General features: G+C 40.8%; 1 protein-coding gene and 1 pseudogene across 11 annotated transcripts in view; one reads left to right on the forward strand and one right to left on the reverse strand.

Moving 5' to 3' along the window:
• AP2B1 (adaptor related protein complex 2 subunit beta 1) overlaps positions 1 to 23195 on the forward strand; it is a 142204-nt gene that overhangs the window by 7940 nt on the left and 111069 nt on the right. For 3 of the 11 annotated variants that reach the window (XM_055258827.2, XM_055258832.2, XM_063628561.1), the window contains 5 exons: positions 42 to 410; positions 7612 to 7671; positions 11960 to 12065; positions 19425 to 19560; positions 21763 to 22008. In XM_055258827.2, coding sequence (XP_055114802.1) covers positions 7635 to 7671; positions 11960 to 12065; positions 19425 to 19560; positions 21763 to 22008 — 525 coding nt within the window. In that variant the 5' untranslated portion in view covers positions 42 to 410; positions 7612 to 7634. Of the gene's footprint in view, positions 1 to 41; positions 1004 to 7611; positions 7672 to 11959; positions 12066 to 19424; positions 19561 to 21762; positions 22009 to 23195 lie in introns of those variants that run through there. The other 8 variants (XM_063628565.1, XM_055258829.2, XM_063628562.1 and 5 more) reach the window with 8 other exon arrangements.
• On the reverse strand, positions 10238 to 11629 carry LOC129470505 (transmembrane protein 160-like; annotated as a pseudogene).

A 23195-nucleotide genomic window follows, 5' to 3' on the forward strand; every position in this document is an offset into this window, starting at 1 on the left:
GGAACAGGATATTTCATCATCTCTATGTTTATGTTTTTCAGAGAATTTCTGTGCGAGGAAACAAATCCATTGTCAGTTTTTTAAATATATCCCTTTGGAGCAGCCACTTTACATCCTCTGAGGCCCAAATGGGCCAGCTTGCCGGGACCAAAGGAAATCTTTGGGTCTGGAAGGCGACAAGAGATCACCGCCTTTCTAGGTCTCCCGCGCACCCCGATGACGTCACTCGGCGACGTTATCTGACGTCAGAGTTTCCTGCCCACCATCTTTGTCCCTGGCAAAGTGGGTTTTGCGCAGTGGCTTAGACCTAGAAAGGAATCGTGACGGGCAAGAAACCATTACACCACCACCCGGGCTGTGCTCTTCGGCTCCCACCGCCACCCCCACCCTCGCCTTCGCCTCCGCCTCCGGTGAGTTCAGGGCGGTTGCCTTTGGGGTGTGTCCCTAATTGACGGGGTGGGGGACGGAGATAAGGGGAACCCCAGGCTGGGTCGGGGACCGGCGGAGGCGAGGAAATCCTAAGAGCGTGACCGTTGATGATGCAGGGAACCGTCGGGTGTGACCATTGAGAGGGAAAAGGTTGGAGAAAGGGTCTCCACCATAATGCCTGTCGTGCGGTGAGGGAATCCTCGGGTGTGGCAGCAGGTAGTTGGGGGCAGGAGGGGAAGATGTGTTTCGGAATTGAGGGTTTAGGAGGACCAAAGGCCAGGGGTGTGGCTGATAGAGCCTGGAGGCCGTGGGGGGGGAACCGTCTTTCTTCCCCGCTCGGCGTCGTTCACTGAGAGGCTGAGACGTGTCCAGCAAGCGAAAGGGAAAAGGGATTCCCTCAAAGGTTTGCTCATTGGTGGGCGAACGTCGTCTCTCTGGTAACGAGGGTAAGAGATAACCTCTTCCTTGCTCCGTAATGGAGGAGCATATCGCTAGAATCTTGACCAGCTGGGGAAAGAAGAGGCATTCCTGACTCTTGGAGGAAGGAAAGAGTAACCTCCAGAATTGACCCGATGTAAGAGAGGGGGAAGCAAATGGGGGCAAATCTTAACCCGGCATTTTTTTTTTTTTTTTTTTCTGGGCTCTGCAGGAATGGTCTGGTTTGGGAAAGGCTGTAGATTAAGCTGAAAGTAAAGAAACTGGAACTTCCTGTTACTTCCTTATCATTTGAATCCAAATAATTTGTTCATGCTGCTTGTTTTCTCGAGAGTAGTCTTCTTTTGGAGGGGTGGGGTGGCGGGACAGGCTTTTATTGAACTCACGCGGATGCTTCATTAAACTTTTGACTTTTATTTTATTTTATTTTTGTATTTTTAGTGACAGGGTCTTACTGTGTAGCTCAGTCTGGTTTCGAACTCCTGGGCCCAAGCGATCCTCCCGCTTCGGCCTCCTAAAGTGCTGTGATTACAGGCGTGAGCCAGCGCGCCCAGCCAAACTTGACTTTTGAGAAGAAAAAATGTTTTGAAAACTGCCAAAGACTTATCATAACCATTGTGGTTTAAAAGAAAAAGTAAATGCATTAAGCTTACAAAGGCAGAATGACTAAGAAAGAAGGTGGTCTCAATGAGAATCAATTTAAATGATTAGTTATCTTCCTTGTACAATTCAATTGCCTAGCCTCAGGGTACACTTACAAAGTAGTAATAGAAAGCAGCAGATGAAGGAGGTGCAGCTCTATAAGAAAACGTGTTAACACATTCCAGTGATGACTAAGCGTGCTGGTAAGGTGAGAACTGTTTGCAGGTATCTTAGCCGTTGAAGCTTTCAAGGAAGCAGAAAGGATGATGTATATAATGCGAGCATCCTCACTAAAAGCTGGGTGGTAAAATCAGTATAAATCTAATATTCTGACTGTGTATGAAGAAACTCAAGGAGGTCCAGTTCTTTCATTCTTTCTTTCCTTAAAAGGTCCATATTTTGAAATACTAACTTTTTAGGCACAAGTTTGAACCAAGCTGAGCAAGGAATATATTAAATAGGGCACATTCTCCTTTCTCTTGTCCTTTCTTTCGTTCCAGGCTTAAGTTTTCCAGAGTTTAATGTTATTTTGGTTAAGAATTAGATGTAAAACTTTTGAACTCCTTTGCTTCTATATAATATTAAGAAGCTACTTGTAGTCTGTTACGTTTAAATAGAAATCACAGGTGATTTTAGCTTTTGTGTCTCATAATTTCTTATGAGCAAGATAATACCTGATGATGCTGTTGTCTTTGCATTATTACTGAATATTTGATTAGAAATGAATTTGGCACCTCTCACCCTTATAATAAAAGATTACTGGAATGACATTTCTGCTTTATAATTTGGTTAACTTTGGCCAGTTTTTCACTATGGGCACTGAGCTTTGTAAAGTCCAACTTTGTGAAAAGAAGGGTTTAGGGACTTTACGAACTAATTTAGCTTCCCAGAGAGCCATTTGAATTAAGACCCTATTAATTTTTTTCTGACCTTATTCTACCCAAAGTATTAATCTTACTTTGCTGCTCAGTTTCTCTTTTGGAGAACTGGAGGGAGGTATAGGAGAGGAGGGACTTTGACAACCTATATTTGGTAGAAACTAGGTTATGTTAAATCTGGATATATAATCCTGTGCAGGGAGGCCTTCTCCGAAATGCAGTGACATCACACTCTTGTCGAGGGCAAGTAAGAGTGATTATGTGCTTTGACTCTGGCAGATTTGTTGTTAAACAATGGCCTTGGGCCATACCGTAAATCCTCAGAACAGCCGTGACTTGTCTGGTTTGATCTGGTAGAAAGGTAGTGTGAGTTCAAATTCCATCATGGCTTTGCTTATTTCTGTGGCTCTTCTGAAGGAACATTTTCTCCCCCAAAGGAGCAGCTTGATTTTTTTTTTCTTTTTTTTTTTTTTTGAGACGGAGTCTCGCTCTGTCGCCCAGGCTGGAGTGCAGTGGCGCATCTCGGCTCACTGCAAGCTCCGCCTCCCGGGTTCACGCCATTCTCCTGCCTCAGCCTCTCCAAGTAGCTGGGACTACAGGCGCCCGCCACCACGCCCGGCTAATTTTTTTGTATTTTTAGTAGAGACGGGGTTTCATCGTGGTCTCGATCTCCTGACCTCGTGATCCGCCCGCCTCGGCCTCCCAAAGTGCTGGGATTACAAGCGTGAGCCACCGCGCCCGGCCTGGAGCAGCTTGATTTTTGAGGCACTTCAGCAAATATTTGATTTTTTTTTCTTTAGCTCTATTTTGTGTACTTTTTCTGTAACTTATTTTTTTTTTTTTTTTCTTTTTTTTGAGACGGAGCCTCACTCTGTCGCCCAGGCTGAAGTGCAGTGGTACGATCTTGGCTCACTGCAAGCTCTGCCTCCTGAGTTCACGCCATTCTCCTGTCTCAGCCTCCCGAGTAGCTGGGACTACAGGCGCCCGCCACACGCCCGGCTAATTTTTTGTATTTTTAGTAGAGATGGGGTTTCACCGTGTTAGCCAGGATGGTCTCGATCTCCTGACCTCGTGATCCGCCCGCCTTCCAAAGTGCTGGGATTACAGGCGTGAGCCACCACGCCGGGCTGTAACTTCTAATGAAGACGTCAGTTTTTGTCATCCTGTATTTTGGAGACTCTGGCTGTGTCCATATCTAGCATGTGATTAAGTGTATCTCTCATTATATGAGGTGAGAACTCATTATATGAGAGATACACTTAATCATATATATATGTGATTTTTTTGAGGTGAAATTCACGTACCATAAAATTAACCAGGTTAAGGCATACAGTTCAGTGGCATTTAGTACACTGACAGTGTTGTGCAACAATCATGTCTTCTGATTTGTTTTTATTTACACTGTTTTCATTTTTCTTGGAGTTTCTTTTGGCTTAAGGCAAGAACCAGCTTGGCACCATGTTTGCCAATATGGTTAGGGAATGTTTTGTTACTATTGTTTACAATAGTGTTGGTTACTAGAGTGATATCCCTTCTCTTTAGAGCAGCAGGGACTCTTAATTTAGAATCTATGTTATAGGCTTCTAAAGATACTTGACCCTCCTCTCTTTCTGAAATTTTGTGGGTGGATGCATTATTTTCTTTTTTTTTTTTGAGACGGAGTCTCACTCTGTCGCCCAGGCTGGAGTGCAGTGGCGCGCTCTCTGCTCACTGCAAGCTCCACCTCCCGGGTTCACGCCATTCTCCTGCCTCAGCCTCTCCGAGTAGCTGGGACTGCAGGCGCCCACCACCACGCCCGGCTAATTTTTTTGTATTTTTAGTAGAGACGGGGTTTCACCGTGGTCTCGATCTCCTGACCTCATGATCCGCCCACCCGGCCTCCCAAAGTGCCGGGATTACAAGCGTGAGCCACCGCGCCTGGCCGGTGGATGCATTATTTTCTAGTTAAGATAAGAACACTTAATGCTCACAGTGAACAAGACAGTAATATATTCCTTGACATTAAAATTGTTAGGGGAGATAATGAAATATGTGAGCTACTGATAAACGTATGACTTAAGACTTAGGTTAATTTATTGTTTAATAGAATGTAGTGAAAATTCCTGTTAAGAATTTACTCATGCCTGTAATCCCAGCACTTTGGGAGGCGGAGGTGGATGGATCACTTCATGTCAGGAGTTCCATACCAGCCTGGCTAACAAGGAAAAACGTGTCTCTACTAAAATACAAAAATTAGCTGGGCGTGGTAGTGGGTGCCTGTAGTCCCAGCTACTCTGAAGGCTAAGGCAGGAGAATCACTTGAACCTGGGAGGCAAAGGTTGCAGTGAGCCCAAATCGAACCACTGCACTGGAGCCTGGGCCACAAAGTCTCAAAAAAAAAAAAAAAAACAAAAAAAGAATTTAATGGGCTGGGCACGGTGATCCCAACATGTAGTCCCAGCTACTCGGGAGGCTGAGGTGGGAGGATCACTTGAGCCCAGAAGGCAGATGTTGCTGTGAGTCCCAGCTGGGACTACAGGCATGTGCTACCATGCCTGGCTAATTTTTGTATTTTTATTAGAGACGGGGTTTCACCATGTTCCCCAGACTGGTCTCGATCTCCTGAGCTCAAGCCATCTGCACGCCTTGTACTCCCAAAGTGTTGGGATTACAGGCGTGAGCCACCGTGCCTGGCCAAAAAAAATTTAATGTGTGTGTGTATAAGAGGCTTTTCAAAGAAATTGGGTGACAAATTCTAAGGAGGTTTTGTTTTAAAATCTTAAACAAATTTTAAATGACATAGCATAGCATAGTAAACATCCTAAACAGATTGTAATGGATTTGAGCTATAGTCCTTCTTTGAGGCTCAAGTAACTGTTTCTGTTTACTGGTTTTTCTCTTTGTATATATACATTCATAAATAACTTCAGATTTATTCCAGGTCTTTTATGTGAAGAATTCCTTTCTTCATTTGCCCACTTCACATTTAGTTTACATTATGAATGGACTAAATTATTATAACATTCTTTGAATTTTTGCTAGAAACGCATTGTAAAAACATTGCATAAGGCAAGCTTCAGTATAATTTTTAATTATAACAAGTATTAAAGGAGAAATTTCTATATTCTGTAATGATATTAGTGAGTCCTAGCTCACTTCTTTTAATAAGATCATTCTGTGAATTTCTGGTACAATCTAAAGAGCTATTAGGATCAAGACTATAAATAGTAATTAGCTGGTTGGAAAGATAGCAAATCAGTCTAATTTCCATTAAACTGTACAAGTAGCACATTTTAGAGATCAGACTTGAACCAGAAGTTTTTCATTATTTTATGTTTATCTGGCTCTTTTTTCTTTTCTTTAATTACATTGATTTGTTTGGTGCTTAGGTCTTTTCTCCTAGATCCATATTTACTATTGTTTGCCAAATATATTATGTCATATTGACCTGATAATAATGAGCAGGTGCCAGGATGTCTTGTCCTGAAGTTGGTGATAAGTATTATTAGTGATGGTGATAAGGGAAAAGATACTCATTTTGAGTACAGAAGGAATATTATTAAAAATATATATATATTTATATATTTTTTCCCCTTGAGACAAGGTCTCTGTTGCTGAGGCTGGAGTGCAGTGGTGAGATCATAGCTCCCTGTAGCCTTGACCTCCTAGGCTCAAGCAATCCACACACCTCAGCCTCCCAAGTAGGTGGGACTACAGGTACATGCCACCATGCCTGAGCCACCACGCCCGGCCCAAATTCCTATTTATTTATTTGAGATGGACTTTTGCTCTGTTGCCCAGGCTGGAGTGCAGTGGCGCGATCTCGGCTTACTGCAACCTCTGCCTCCCAGGTCCAAGCGATTCTCCTGCCTCAGCCTCCCAAGTAGCTGGGATTATAGGTGCGTGCCACCACGCCCGGCTAATTTTTGTATTTTTAGCAGAGACAGGGTTTCACCATGTTGGCCAGGCTGGTCTTGAACTCCTGACCTCAAGTGATCCAGCCAGCAGCCTCCCAAAGTGCTGGGATTATAGGCGTGAGCTACTGTGCCCGGCCCCAAAATTTTAATATATTTAAAGAAGTCTGGTACATTGGACAAAGTCTTATAGTTTCTCAAATCAGAAAAAGTGGTCTTACTATTTAGTAAAAATGTGACCAGACTGTGCCGTTTTTGTGAGTAGAGCCATTTGTCATCTGGATTACTTCTTCTGGAAATTGGGTTGGAAGAGTTAAGGTTGAAGTTGAGATCCACGTTCCTTTGTTTCAAAACCAGTTTGATTCTCGTGTCTGAACAGATGTCTCAGTCTTTTGCCTTGTTTTTAACTATAAACTGGAATTATTTGGGAATACTCTTGGGCTAAATCTAGATTGTTGGAAATAAGAAAGCCACATTTTTTTTTAAATCTAAAAATATAGTTAGATACAATGAATAAGATCTAGTATTTGATAGCACAAAAGAGTGACTACAGTCAACACTAATTTACTGTACATTTAAAAATAAAAGAGTATACTTGAATTGTTTATAATACAAAGAAAGGATAAATGCTTGAGGTGATGGATACCCCATTTACCCTAATGTAATTATTATGCATTGTCTGCCTGTTATCAAAATATCTCATGTACCTCACAAATATACGCACCTACTACACACCCACAAAACTAAAAATTAAAAAAAAATTCCATGTATAAGTCATGGTTGCCTCTCTAGATGTTTGTTGTGAAAGAATATTGTCCTACTAATTTTGAATTTTTTTTTTGAAAGAGATTCTTTTTATTGGAAGTTTCATGTCGTACATCAGCAAAATTGTTTTTTCTTTTGACCTTACTTACACTGCTTCAGAATATATGCTTTGGAGTGATTCCAGCTTGAGGCAAGGAAGTTACCAGATTCTCCTGAATGGAAAGTAATTGCAGATATATTTATAAAAAGGTCCAGCTTTAGCTCTTGAAAGCTTTGAGGAGTTACTGTGGATAAAATCACAAAGCTATAGTAGGTTCATGTTTTTACCCAGTTGCATTTGGCTTTTAGATTTTCGCCCCATTAGCTTGAGGAGTTACATTCTTAGTTTTTCTTGAACCATCAACGGTGGTGATAAAGGAAGATGATACTCATTTTTAGAAATTCTTAAATATAAGTGTTCCTAAAATTAATTGGATGTTCTTAAAATTAATTGGATGTTCTTAAAATTAATTGGATGCCTTGTTGGATATCTATAACCTGAATGAAGGAATTCTTTTCTCTTGGTATAGGTGCACATTAAAGATCCAAAGTCATGACTGACTCCAAGTATTTCACAACCAATAAAAAAGGTAAGTATGAGAATACAATCAAATCTTTGGAAATTTTCAAAAGTTGTAGTGTAAGATTGCTCAAGCAGAATGTTCCTGACCTCTTCCTTCAGACATACGTGTAGTTGACAATCTCACTGGACATCTACTACTTCTACAGATGAATGTATTCAAGCAAGTTATTAAAGAGTAGGTTTTAAAAGATAGGGCTGTGATGCACATTATTTTGACTTGAAGGTTCTGTTTAGTGAAAGAGACTCCTCTTTGCTGTTTGAGATGATCCATTGGAGATTGGTTAAGTTTGAGGAGGACAAAAGAAGCAGCGTACTTTTTCTCTTTTATTAAATAATTTTTACTTGGAAATAAACATTTTATAACAAAGAATACAATTAAAGCAATACAGATATGTATGTAAAAGGTAAAAATGAAAGTTCTCCCTTCCTGTTCCTATTCCCAAGGGAACTTGGTATATATCCTCAAGTCTTTTTCTCTGCATATAAGTGCATATATTAATACATATGATTTAAAAATTTTTATCTTTAATAAAAAGCAATCTTGCAAAACAATGAATAGAAATGGGTTATTTTCATATCCGTCCATATACATCTACCCTGTTCTTTGTCTAGATGTGTATTTAAAACAGGGAATCTCTAGAGCCATCTATGGTTTTTAGGTCATAGACTGAATTACTTGAGGGACTTTGCACTTATTAGTCTCCTCATCTTTGTTATCAGTAATATAATGCTTGTTTTTACATACAAGTTTGGGTCTAGGAACAAAGGATTCTTCTGGGGAAAGTCCAACCTTTCATCTTTTGTAAAATCGTTCCTAAATAAAATAGATCATTTCTAGAAATGTGGAGGGTCTTCCCATCAAAGACAAACATTTTAGCCCATCTCAGCTTATTGTGCCTATAGCTTAGCTCGCTTTGTTTGTTGCTTAGGATCAGATTTCTGTGCTTTTGTGTTCAGGAGTCCTTATATTTACCAAAGTATTCCAGACATGACACCAACTACCATTCTTCTTTTTCTCTTGTTGCAGTGAGTTGCTTAATTACGTCAGTTTGTTGTCTGTAGCCTTCAATCTTGGCAACACATTAGAATTGCTCAGGCAGGGAACTTTGAAATAATACTGATACTTGGCTCTCAACCTCAGCCTGATTTCAGTTGTCCTGGATATGGTCTGGGTGTGGGGATTTTAAAGGTTCTCCAGGTGGCCAGGCATGGTGGCTCATGCCTGTAATCCTAGCACGTTGGGAGGCCGAGACAGGAGGATTGTTTGAGTGCAAGAGTTTGAGACCAGCCTGGGCAACATGGTAAGACCCTCTCTCTATGAAAATTTAAAAATTAGCCCTGTATGGTGGTGCACACCTGTAGTCCCAGCTATTTGGGAGGCTGAGGTGGGAGGATCACTTGAGCTCAGGAGGTTGAGGCTGCAGTGAGCCGTGATTGTGCCACTGTACCCCGGCCTGGGCAACAGAGAGAGACCCTGTCTCAAAAGAAAAAAAATTAAAAAGAAAGCTCCCTAGATTATTTTAATGTGCAGCCATGATTGAGAACTACTGCTAGCAGCTAACAGTGCTTGGTAGGTTTGACTGGGGGGAGGAGGAGGGAGAAAAGATAGGAATTTCATAAAGTTGTAGAATATATGACTTTGCCTCTTTTAGTACCCCCTTTGGTCCTACCCAACTTTTTCCTGCTTATTTTTATTACTTACACCTCACAAAAGCCATTAGCCACTTGTCATTCATTCTCAGCTTTTTCTAATTTTCTTTTGGAAATATGTTTATTTCTTCTTCTGTTAGCATTTTGTGTGCTTTGATAAACAAAATGTCTATAATTATATAAAGGGATACAATTACAATTAAATAGTTATAATTTTAAAACTCTCCTAACTCTTCAAACCTACTCTTGGAAAGGGTCCTGGTGACCTTTTTTTAATTCAGGCATTTGTAAAAGTTTGAGACTGCAGATTGAATCACTGCTAATAAACATCATACTTAAAAAAAAAAATTGATAGATTGTGTTCCTTGTACTTCCTGCAACACCCACCAGAACTGCCACTGAAACATATTCTTTAAATTTATGCTTTTGGAATTGGAATAATTTCTGTTACATCTTGCTTTGATTCTATAACACCTGCTGCCGTTCACAATTCAGACTTTCCGAAACCCTGCCGTTTGTCCTTTACTGTTCCCAGAAGTGAATGAGAGGAACTCTAAGAGCTGGATTTGGCAGGATGGGACATGGTGAAGAGTTCTATGAAGAATGACTCTTTAAAGGGCCCAGCTTTTCTTGCTATGCTACTTTTGTAGCTGTTGATTAAATAGAAATTTTGGAACAATTTTTTTGCCTTATTGGCCATGGATATTGAAACGAAAAAATGCTCTACTTCTGTGTCTTACTAATTTCATCCTTTCCACATAAGGGTTTCAGGCAAATCACATAGTGTTCTGTCCCCACTCTTTCTTTCTTTTCTTTTCTTTCTTTCTTTCTTTCTTTCTTTCTTGCTTGCTTGCTTGCTTGCTTTCTTTCTTTTCTTTCTTTCTTTCTTTCTCTCTCTCTCTCTCTCTCTCTCTCTCTCTCTCTTTCTTTCTTTCTTTCTTTTTGGAGGAGAGGTGGTCAGGTTTTAATGTCCCAGTCCTCGGGCGCCGTCATCCAGCGCCTGCCAGGCCCCGCGGCCATGTCGCTCACTCGGGTGGCGGCCGGCCTGCCTCATTAGGGCCTTCCGCGGAGGCCGCCCCGTCGTCCTGGAGCACCAGCTCCACGTCCAGCTCCAGCTGCCCCATGTGGAAGCCCACCGCGCACACCCAGAGCGGGCTGGCGGCGAGTACAGCGCCCGCAGCTGCGCCCCCTAGCGTCAGCTGCATGGGCCCCCGCAGCGCTGCCAGGCCCACCGCTTAACGGAGGCGCTGCCCCATACCACACACAGGCCGCCCAGCAGGAAGAAGCCATATGCTGCTTCGCGATCCATGTCACTCTGCATGAAGGAGATAACCCCGATGTCCGATGCCAGTAGGCCATTGCGGAACCAGGAGAAGAAAGCTGTCTCATGCGCCTTTCGGAGGAGCCTGGCGCCCGCACGGTCCAGCTCAGACACAGGTGGCGGCGAAGCCCCGTTGCGGGGGGCCGTGGCCGGGGTAGAAGGACCCCTTGGCGCCCCTGCTCCGGGGCCACTGAGGCGGCAGTAGCGACCTCCGGAAGCGGAGACTGTCCCCACTGTTTCTATGCTGGTAAATGAGATCTGGTTGAAAGGAACGACAGGAACAGATTTGAAGGTGGAGGAAAGTCTTTTGAGGCAATATGGTAGATGAGCTAGAGGATGTAGATGGAAAGTTGAGGTGGGAGTAGTCAACCTCTTTTTCATGGACTTAGTATTTTTTTTCCGTTTCTTTTAAACAATATTAGGGTTGTTACTTTCTTTTTTATTTTGGTTCCAGCTTCTTGCAGATAGGTGAGCCTGGAGACCAGGCCTTAAAATAGTGGTTACAGTCCCTGACATTTTACAGTGCAGAGCCTAAACAGTCATTCAAGATTGTACCTTTGGAAATGACTCCATTGTGTACCATTCTTGGTTTCAAGATTATTCTTGTTTGATGAAATAGGAAGGGCCTTAAAGCCCACTGATTTATTAAAGTACTGATTAAAATAGTGATTCTCAACATTGGGTGTGCGTTAGAGTCACTTGGTGGAGCTCTTAAAGGTATAAATATGAGTTCTCTTTGACATTATGATTTATTTGGCCCAGAGTGGAGCCTGTACTTTGTTATATTTAGTATTTCTCAGGTAATATTAGTGTGTGGCCAGGGCTGAGAACCTTTGAATTCAAGAGTCAGGAGACACAGTGCTAAGCCCAACTTTGTCACTCACTCTGTGAACTTTGAGCCTCATTTCTTAATCTGTAAAGCCGAGCGTGGGTAAATGAGATAATGTGTTCCTGCTCCCTACCTACATTTATGTTCTTCTCCAGACTTTAACATTTTGGTGGAAGATCATCCTTCATATACTGTTCTCTCCCCACTGTAGCTAGATATAATGAGATTTGCTTTTTCCCACTCCTGTGGTTCTTGAAGATCTGGATTGCACCTTCCTCTCTGGCCATAATTTAAAAGGTTTTTAAAACTTACTGATGGCTTCCTTATCAGTGAGTCAGGTAATATTCTAGGGCTTTGAATTTTATATATTCTATAATTTTAAAATCTTATTGTAGTTGCTGCCCTGCTATCCTGGTATTGGTTATTACATAGTGCAGTATTCTGCTCTAAATCTATGGTCCTGGGACCTCACCAGTTTGCTCTCATCTCTTGCAGGAGAAATATTTGAACTAAAAGCTGAACTCAACAATGAAAAGAAAGAAAAGAGAAAGGAGGCTGTGAAGAAAGTGATTGCTGCTATGACCGTGGGGAAGGATGTTAGGTAAGAGTAATCACCCTTGCCATTGATCACTTTAGAGGTCCATACCGTATCTTATGGCCTTTACTGCTTTTCCTTTAAAACTATCATAATCATAGAACCTCTAAGAATGGGTTGTCCCACTAAAAACATCATCAGGAAGTGCAGTTGCCTTTCTATTAATGCTCTACTTAAGTGGGGTTTTTTTTGTTTGTTTTGGGGTGTGTGTATGTGTGTTTGTATTAGAACAGTGAAACGAGTTTGATTTCATTGCATTCAGATCTAGCTTAACACCTCCTGAGAGCTGGCACAGTTACAAATCTTTTTGCTGAGGTAGTTTTAGAAGATGATAATGCACTGAGAAGCATAAGTTCACATAATCTTTAATTGGCTCAAGCCACTGCCCTCAACTTTACAACTATACATTCAGTTGCTGAATTCAAGATGAAAATCAATGTTAACCAAATCCATGTAGTCTTATTTTTTATTTCTGTAATTAAGACCATTTGGAAATAAGTAAGGATTATATGCAGACCCCTAAGGATTATCCTAAGACCCTTTCAGGGGCTCCGTGAGGTCAAAGCTGTTTTCATGGTAATACTTAGATGTTACTTGCCTTTTTCACTATTTGGATGTTTACAGTGATGGTGCAAAGCAGTGGTGGGTAAAACTGCTGGTGCCTCAGCATGAATGAAGGCAGTGGTGCCAACCATAATGATAGTCATTGTATTCCTTACCACCATGTGCTAAAAAAGAGCAGTTTCACTTTGGAATGTCCTTCATGAGCAGTAAAAATTTGTTTTATTAAAACTTGAACCTTTTTAATATTGTGTTTGATGAAATAGGAATTACCCATAAATCTCTTCTGCAGCATAGCAGTGCAATGGTCGACTTGAGAAAAAGCCCTTGTGCAGTTGTTTGATTTGCAAACACCATTTTTATGTGAAAGAATGATTGACAAATTATATTTAATCAGACTTTGGTATTTGGGAGATATTTTATCAAAAATGGACAAAGTGAACCTGTCACTTCAAGGGAAAAAAATTGACAATAGATACATTTCAGGTTTTAAAGTAAAAGATTAGAATTTTGGAAAACCTGTATCTCCCATCATAAGCTTGACAGCTTCGTAATGCTTAAAGACTTTTCTGAGGAGATTGGTGGTGAAATTAATGATTGTGATTATTTGCTGTTTTACAATTAAATGTGTCAGCATAGCTCAGTGAACCAATATTTTTCCAAATGACCAGAGCATATGTATATCACAAAAGTATGCATGGATAAAAGATCTATTCAAAATAAAGTGTGGAGGCCAGGCGCGGTGGCTCACGGTTGTGATCCCAGTATTTTGGGAGGCCTAGGCAGGCGGATCACTTGAGGTCAGGAGTTCGAGACCAGTCTGGCCAACATGGTGAAACTCTGTCTCTACTAAAAAAAATACAAAAAAATTAGCCGGTCATGGTGGCATGTGCCTGTAATCCCAGCTACTCTAGAGGCTGAGGCAGTAGAATCGCTTGAATACAGGAGGCAGAGGTTGCAGTAAGCCAAGATTGCGCCACTGCACTCCAGCCTGGGCAACAGAGTAAGACTCTGTCTCAAAAAACAAAAAACAAAAAAACAAAATAGAATGTAAATGGATGGATTTTAATACAGTCAAGTACAAAAAGTTTATTGATATGGTTTCAGATTCTATATTGCAACTAACTTTTAAGAAACTACAATGTGTGGACTCAGAAAGAGGAAAACCACCATTTGTCTAGTTTTATTTATTTATTTATTTATTTATTTTTGAGACAGGGTCTTACTCTGTCACCCAGACTGGAGTATAGTGACGTTATCTCGGCTCACTGCAACCTTCGCCTCCCAGGCTCAAGCGATTCTCCTGCCTCAGCCTCCCAAGTAGCTGGGATTACAGGCGTGCACCACTACCACCTGGCTAATTTTTGTATTTTTAGTAGAGACAGGGTTTCACCATGTTGGCCAGGCTGGTCTCGAACTCCTGACCTCAAATGATCTACCTGCCTTGGCCTCACAAAACTGCTGGGATTATAGGCGTGAGCCACTGTACCCGGGCTGTCTAGTTTTAGTGTAACATCAAGAATTTCTAGTTATAACAAAAAAAAAAGAAAATAAGGAATATCTAGTTATATGAAAAAGCTATTAAAATATTATTTCCTTTTCCAAGTTATATACATGTATGAAGCTGGATTTTCTTCTTATATTTCAAAACAACATTCTACAAAAGGTTGAATGCAGGAACATATGAGAATCCAGCTGTTTTTATTTAAAGTAGATATTACAGAGAGTTGCAAAAAAAAAGCAGTGTCACCATCTCATTAATTTAAAAACAGTACATTTTACCTTTAAAATGTTATGAAATGGGTTTATTCTTGTTTTATGGATTAATTTTTAAAAAATTTCTCAGTTTTAATTCCTGACATGGTAACATATCAATAGGTATATAACCCACATGAACAAAAACTGTTTGGGATCTCGATAATTTTTAAGAGTATGAAGGGATCCCGAGACCAAAAAGGTGAGGGCTGCTTCCCTAACCAGACGGGGAGCCCAGATAGAAATGGCAGCGTAGGAAATGACTCTGTATCTTCTCTTGCTCCAGGTGCTGCTCTTCTGAGGTGAATTTTTGTTATTTTTCTTTTGTTTGTTAGCACATAAAGCACATTTGGTTTTTAAATTGCTGTCCTGTGACCATCTATCTAAGGAGTTGGCAAACTTTTTTGTAAAGGACAAAATAGTAAGTACATCAGGCTGCCATAGTAAGTACTCTTTGCTTAGCAGGCAAAGAGGCAAAATTGAGTTTGTTAGGTAGGTACTTATGTACCAAGAGAGAAGACAAATTTCCACAAATTTTTTATTGAGGATATTCAAAATAAAATAATAGTTAAGTATAATGTTTTGTACCACGGGTCTACTATTAAGTGGGATTCTTTTTGGGGGATGATAACGTTTTGCTTAATTAGGATTCCTAGTATTTTTAATCATCAGATTTGTTTTATTTATTTATTGTTTTGAGATAGAGTCTTGCTCCATCGCTGAGGCTGGAGTGCAGTGGCGCAGTCTCGGCCCACTGCAGCCTCTGCCTCCCGGGTTCAAGGGATTCTCCTGCCTCAGCCTCCTGAGTAGCTGGTACTGTATACACCCCTGCCATCACTGCTGGCTGACGCTAAGTGATCTGCCTGCCTTGGCCTCCCGAAGTGTTGGGATTACAGGCATGAGCCACCATGCCCAGCCAAGATTCATATAGATAAACACTTAGTTCATCTATAAAAACCACTTTTAGCTCATGGATTGTACAAAAATCCAGCATTGGGCAAGATTTAACCCACAAGTGGTAGTTGCCTATCTGTGATCTGTCTAGTCACTGAAGGGCTGTTTTTGCCAAATAATAAATCTGGATTGAAAGCATCAGTACAAATGAATTGGTAAAAATTGTCATAACTCTTTTTTGAGACGGAGGTTTGCTCTTGTTGCCCAAGCTGAGGTGCAATGGTGTGATCTTGGCTCACTGCAACCTCCGCCTCCTGGGTTCAAGCGATTATCCTGCCTCTGTCTCCTGAGTAGCTGGGATTACAGGCATGCGCCACCACGCCTGGCTAATTTTGTATTTTTAGTAGAGATGGGGTTTCTCCATGTTGGTCAGGCTGGTCTCAAACTCCTGAAAAGTTGTCATAACTCTACAGGGGCTGTTGTGATTTTGCCAAGCTTATTTCTGTATCCTGCAGAAAAGTTAAAACTCTTGTTTTTTTTTTTGTATGCTTGCTATTGCTGATAATTTATTATGTACTTAGCACTATACCACTAATCATTATTCAAACAAAAGTCTAGTGGATGTCTGTTTGCCTTCATGACTTTTACTGTCTAGTTGATGAGACCCAAAACTTGAAAAAATAGGGAAAAAAAATATATTTACGTAATTAGGCACTAAAGTGTATATTTTAAAGGCAATACGAGTTCTACCAAAGAGAGATACAGGTTAACAGGAATAGTTGAAGAACCCTTCTCGGAGATGAAATATGAGCTGTGCTTAGAAAGATAGTGCAAAGAAATAAAATGGAGATTAGCTATTTGTAGATTGTGATATTTCAGCCTTCCCTGCAAGTAACCTCAAGTGCAGCACTGTCCAGTAGAAATACAGTGTGAACCACATATGTAATTTTAAATTTTCTAATAGCCTTTTTTGAAAAAATGAAAAGAAACAGATGAATTAATTTTAGTAATACATTTTATTTGACCCAGTATATCTAAAATATCCTTTCAGCATGTAATCAACATAAAAATTATTAATGAGATATTTACATTCTATTTTTCATACTAAGTCTTCAAAATCCAGTGTGTGTTTTACATTTACATCACATCTCAGTTCACACTCGCCACATTGTGTTTAGTAGTCACATGTGACTAGGGGCCACCATATTGGAAAGTTCAGGTTTCAAGTTTATAGGTTGGCACTTAACACTTTTTACTTCTTGCTTGATCTTTGGCTATTAAGTCTTCTTGACCTCGTGTAGATTGCTAGAATTAAACTATTTAGGATCTTAAATTTATTACTGGTTAATGTTTAACATTTACTGGTTATCGTTTTGTGCGTGAGCTAGTCTAGGAAATAGAAAACACATTTTTGGAGAGGATTTACTAAATACCTACATGTGCATGAAACTACTGTAGGTACCATGCATACAAGTGAAACCAATAGTTTGCTTTCTAGGACAGAAGTTACTGGTTCACTGGTGATATGGTGGATTCTCTGACCTGAGTCCAGCTTCCTTTCTGTGAATAATTTCTACTTCTGTACCTTTTCTGTATATAGGACCATGTGTATATACCATGTGAGCAGCTATTTCATTCCCTTTTTTCCCCTTACTTTCCTTGTGGAAATATACCTACATTTGTTTTTTCTTTCTTCTATGCTAGTAGCAAGATGTTTAGCAGTGTTAAAAATTTATAAGGTACTTTGATAAAGCATTGTGGGGAAGATTAATTGCTAACTTCCCATAAAGTTATAGTTATCCTATATTTTAAGGATACAGCTTACACTTTAGAATCTGACAAGCTCAACCCTTCCAAGCTAATGGTGCTCCTTTAAATTTATTTCCTGTGGCTTATAGGAGAATGGTAAATCATGAAATAACTAGAACTTAGGAAAGGTATAAACTCCTTTTATATTTGATTACTCTCAAATTTTCATTTGTCTGAATATGTAATGTTAAAAAAATAATTTCACTAAAAGGGAATCAGGACATCTTGGAGGATGACTGATTCTAGGTCTGAAATTAGAAATGTACAAAATGAGCCTGGATGGAGCATCTTGTCATAAAGGAAAGTATGGAAAATACCAGGTCATATCACAAGGATTCAGGAGCTAAGTTCCCAGTGGTCAAGAATGGAAGAATATGAACATTAAAAAGTGTAACTGAAGTGCTTTGAAACTATAGTAGATTGATATGAAGAATTATTGTTCCTTTTGCCCTGTCGCACTCCTGAAAGCAGGATGATTCACCAGCAGCTCTACTGGAGCCACCCGCAAAAAGTCAGCCAGGGTTCTTGCTATTGTGTCTGCTGAAACTGGGCACAGTCTGATCTGGAAATTTGGCCTCGTTATATGCCACCAGTGTTTCCATCACACGTGAAAGATATAGATTTCATTAAGTTGGACTAAGTGATCTTCCATGAATGGATTATCTAAGGCACCCACCCAATGAGAGAAACCATGTTACCTTTTTGTACATAAAATAAATATTTTAAAATAATAATTATTATTTTTTATTTTAGTTTTTATTTTTATTTTTGAGATGGGGTCTCGCTCTGTTTCTCGGGCTGGAGTGCAGTGGCATGTTCGTGGCTCACTGCAGCCTCCGCATCCCAGGCTCAAGTGATCCTCCCACCACAGCTTCCTGAGTAGCTGGGACCACAGGCGCACACCACCATGCCTGGCTAATTTTTAAAATTATTTATAGAGACGAAGTCTCACTATGTTGCCCAGGCTGGTCTCACATTCCTAGGCTCAAGCAGTCCTCCCACCACGGCCTCCCAAAGTGCTTGGATTTCAGATGTGAGCCACTGGGCCTGGCTTTTTTGTTTTCGTTTTTGTTTTTGGGTTTTTTTGGATGTGATAAAGGTAGTGGGGAAAAAAAAAAGACACTTGCCTGGGCATGGTGGCTCACATCTGTAATCCCAGCACTTTGGGAGGCCAAGGCAGGTGGAGTTCGGGACTAGCCTGGCTAACGTGGTGAAACCCCGTCTCTACTAAAAATATAAAAATTAGCCAGGAGTGGTGGCACACGCCTGTAATCTCAGTTACTCAGGAGGCTGACACATTAGAATTGCTTGAACCGGGGAGGCGGTGGTTGCAGGAAGCAAAGATTGTGCCACTGAACTCCAGCCTGGGCGACAGAGTGAGACTCTGTCTCAAAAAGAAAAAGAAGGATTCTTAAGATATACATTAAAATATTATAGATGAAGCTGGGCACAGTGGCTTATGCATGTAATCCCAGCACTGGGATTAACATTTTTCATAATAAAAAGCTTTTTCTAAAACTATATATAGAGACCTTGTTGAGAACAGCACTACAATTTTTTTCTTGTTTTTTTTTGGATGGGAACAAGGTCTCACTCTGTCATCCAGGCTAGAGTGCAGTGATGTGATCATGGCTCACTGCAGTCTCAACCTCCTGCTTCAGCCTCTTGAGTAGCTAACACTACAGGTGTGCACCACCACACCTAGCTTTTTAAAAATAATTTTTGTAGAGAGGATCTTGCTGTGTTGTCCAGGCTGGCCTTGAACACCTGGTCTCAAGTGATCCTTACACCCCAGCCTCCCAAAGTTCTAGGATTACATACATGAGCCACCATGTCTGCCTACAGTTTCTTTTCTTTTCTTTTCTTTTCTTTTCTTTTCTTTTCTCTTTTTTTTTTTTTTTTGAGATGCAGAAGTGTCACTCTTATTGCCCAGGCTGGAGTGCAATGGCGTGAACTCAGCTCACCGCAACCTCTGCCTCCCAGATTCAAGCGATTCTCCTGTCTCAGCCTCCTGAGTAGCTGGGATTACAGGCATGCACCACCATGCCTGGCTAATTTTTTGTATTTTTAGTAGAGACGGGGTTTCTCCATGGTGGTCAGGCTAGTCTCAAACTCCTGACCTCAGGTGATCCGCCTGCCTTGGCCTCCCAGAGTGCTGGGATTATAGGCGTGAGCCACCATGCCCCGCCAGTTTCTTTAGTAATTCATTTCTGTGACAGTTACCACTGTGGGGACATTTGTTCTTGCATCAAATCACTCTGTTAGTTAAGGCTATTCATGTTCTGTCCAACAGCTTGGCACCAACACCTGCTTACTTTCGTTTTCTCTTTTACCCTCTCTTCTCAGTTCTCTCTTTCCAGATGTAGTGAACTGTATGCAGACTGACAATCTGGAACTAAAGAAGCTTGTGTATCTCTACTTGATGAACTACGCCAAGAGTCAGCCAGACATGGCCATCATGGCTGTAAACAGCTTTGTGAAGGTAACTTTTCCTAAGGCCTCAATAACAGAGTGTGAATTGCAAATAAGTAACCTTTGTTCACAAGGAAGGAGTGTAGGGAAGTGTTGGCAGTGACTAGGAATGTTCATGTTTTAAGCATTCTGTATACCAGTGTGTGTCATCTAGGGAAATTCAAACCATGTACTGAGCTTTCTGTTAGTGGGGCTTGGTGCATCCTTGCCAGATGGGTAGAAGAAAACCTGGTGAAACCTCACTGTTTTACCTTCTGAGGCTGACAAAGGTAGGCATATCATTATACTATCAGTAACTGGGGGCTTTACCTATTTTATCTTTGTAGAAATTATGCTTATGAGTCAGCAGTAGTGGAGACTGCCGGAGTTTCTACTTTTGTTTAATACGTCTTACATCATTTGATTAATTTTTTTTTTTTTTTTTTGATACAGAGTCTCACTCTGTCACCGAGGCTGGAGTGCAGTGGCACGATCTTGGCTCACTGCAACCTCTGCCTCCCAGGTTCAAGTGATTCTCCTGCCTCAGTCTCCTAAGTAGCTGAGATTACAGGTGACCGTCACCATGCCCAGCTTATTTTTTTATTTTTAGTAGAGACAGGGTTTCACCATGTTGGTCAGGCTGATCTCGTACTCCTAACTTCAAGTGATCCACCCACCTCAGCCTCACAAAGTGCTGGGGTTACAGACACAAGCCACCACTCCCAGCCCGATTAATTTTTTTTAATGGAAAATTTTAAACATATTCAAGAAAAAGGACTAGTATAATAAATTCCTAAATATCCATCTTGCAGTTTTAACAGTTACCGACACATAACCACTCTTGTTTATAATCCTCATACGTATTTTCTGACCTCCAACCCCCTCTCCTGCTGGATAATTTTAAAGAAATCCTAAACATCATATATTAAATAGTTTTGTCCTTATATTTGTCAAGATAAGATCTTTTATTTAAACGTAACCACAATATCATCATGTCTTAAAAATGGACAAAAAATTTTCTTATTATTGGATATCCAGTCAAATCTTTCCTATCATAGATTTAAAGAAAATAATAATGGGATTATTCCCTTTTGTGTGTGTGTGTGTGTGTGTGACAGAATTTCACTCTTGTTGCCCAGGCTGGAGTGCAATGGTGCAATCTCAGCTCACCACAACCTCTGCCTCCCGGGCTCAAGTGATTCTCCTGCCTCATCCTCCCGAGTAGCTGGGATCACAGGCTTGTGCCACCACACCTAGCTAATTTTGTATTTTTAGTAGAGATGGGGTTTCACCGTATTGGCCAGGCTGGCCTCGAACTCCTGACCTCAGGTGATCCACCCGCCTTGGCCTCTCAAAGTGCTGGGATACAGGCGTGAGCCACCGTGTCCAGCCTAATATTTTTTTAATAGTTGTTTTTTCTCTGTTTGGAACTTAGTGTACATTAAAAAAAACCTGTGTTTAGCTACATTATAGTCAGAACATAACAGTTTGTTCTCCGTGACTGGTGGTTCATAGATGGAATATATCATTGGGAAGAATTCAGTTTACATTTTTTGGAAGTTAGAGTTGTGCATAGATTTACATGGGCTTAAAGACATTTTTTAGTGTAAGGCAGTTTAAAAGAGTGTTCTTTCTCCATGTTCTATTTACTATATTTGGAAGCCCTTGCTAGTAAAAGAGAATGTATGTTAGTCAAGAGCTCAGAGGGCCCTCTCTGCTGCTTAACTCCAGGTACTTATTTCAAGCCCAGACCAGCTCCTGTGCTTCCCTTTGTTTTCTTGGCTGCAGGCCACAGAAATCTAGCTCTCTTTTCTCTCTATTTAATGCTTAGGAACTCACTGTGGAGTAGGGCACGGTCTTTCCAGTTCCTCTTTTTTTTTTTTTTTCCTGTGCCGGAATACAAGCCCAAAAGCTTTTCCTGTTTTTAGGGTAGATCCTAATGGCTGTGGGATGGCACCAACTCCCTAAGCCTCTGCCTGGCACTGGAATGAATCCTGCTGAGCTGTTTCTCATTTTGTATTTAAAACAGTTAAATGACTTCTTCACCTAAACTCTTAAATAGGGCAGCTAAGATTTGTACTTAGGAAAGGAATAGCATGGAAGATTGGAGCTCATGCAGGATGTATCTGGAAGCTTAAATTAATGAGGTAATTCTTTTGCAGCTTACGTAAACTAGACTGTTTACTTTTAGCCACCATGTATACTTACAGTTGTCGGTGATTGTTTTCTGCAGGACTGTGAAGATCCTAATCCTTTGATTCGAGCCTTGGCAGTCAGAACCATGGGGTGCATCCGGGTAGACAAAATTACAGAGTATCTCTGTGAGCCGCTCCGCAAGTGCTTGAAGGATGAGGATCCCTATGTTCGGAAAACAGCAGCAGTCTGCGTGGCAAAACTCCATGATATCAATGCCCAAATGGTGGAAGATCAGGGATTTCTGGATTCTCTACGGGATCTCATAGCAGATTCAAATCCAATGGTAATAAGCTTCTGCTTTTATAAAGAGAGCAGTATTTAAAATGAGTCCCTTGTTAAAGCGTGTTTAATATGAACCTTGTCTTTGGAATACTGGGTTATGGGGTAGCTATGGGAAACACAACTTTGTGTGTCTCATAGATTGTATATTTCATATCCTAGGTGTTTTTGAGGTGAGAACCAAGTACTAAAATGCAGGGATCTTAAAGCAAATCTTTGTATTGTACTTATGCTCATATTTGCCCGTATTGCCCATGATGAACACTTTCATCATTTTCTTCAGGAGGTTTGGCCTTAAATTTATATATATTTAAGATTATTTTCTTCAGCTCAATATTTGTGGTATTTTCTGGTGGTGTGGGACTAGAAACTGAATGAAAATGATCTTTATTACCTAATTATTATCATGCATTTCTCTATAGGGGAATTTCTAGGACAAGATTATTTTTAGCCAACTTGGTTATGTTCTAAGTGTTTAGCAGCCAGAACGTAGCTTAACACCTTAAAGTTTTGGGATCCTTTCCTTATTGGCATTTTAAACTTTGCTTATATAATGAAGGAGGTCAAGTCCCAAGTGATATGTTTGACTCCAGTAGTAACTAAAGCTCGTTTGAATTGGGTACTAATTGAATATATTGGATGGGTCATCAAATACTGTTGCCAAGAAGATGGAAGAAAATAGCCACTTTCTTTAAAGTGCTACCTTTTTGGCCTAATGCAATGTTTACTGAAAGGTGCATAACACTAAGAGTAATCAGTGGATAACCTTTGAATATTCCCTTTTAAAAATTATTTATCTATTTATTTATTTATTTTTTACAGACAGGATCTTGCTCTGTGGCCAAGCTGGAGTGCAGTGGTGCAGTGGTGCAGTCATAGCTCACTGTAACTTTGAACTCCTGGGTTCAAGTACTCCTTCCACCTCAGCCTCCTGAGTAGCTAGGACTGCAGGCACATGCCACCACATCCAGCTAATTTTTTTTTTTTTTGAGACAGAGTCTTGCCTTGTCGCCCAGGCTGGAGTGCAGTGGCGTGATCTCAGCTCACTGCAAGCTCCGCCTTCCAGCTTCATGCCATTCTCCTGCCTCAGCCTTTTGAGTAGCTGGGACTACAGGCGCCTGCCACCACGCCTGGCTAATTTTTTGTATTTTTTAGTAGAGACGGGGTTTCACCATGTTAGCCAGGATGGTC

This window comes from Symphalangus syndactylus, chromosome 20 (assembly GCF_028878055.3).
Source record: "Symphalangus syndactylus isolate Jambi chromosome 20, NHGRI_mSymSyn1-v2.1_pri, whole genome shotgun sequence".
NCBI lineage: Eukaryota > Metazoa > Chordata > Mammalia > Primates > Hylobatidae > Symphalangus > Symphalangus syndactylus.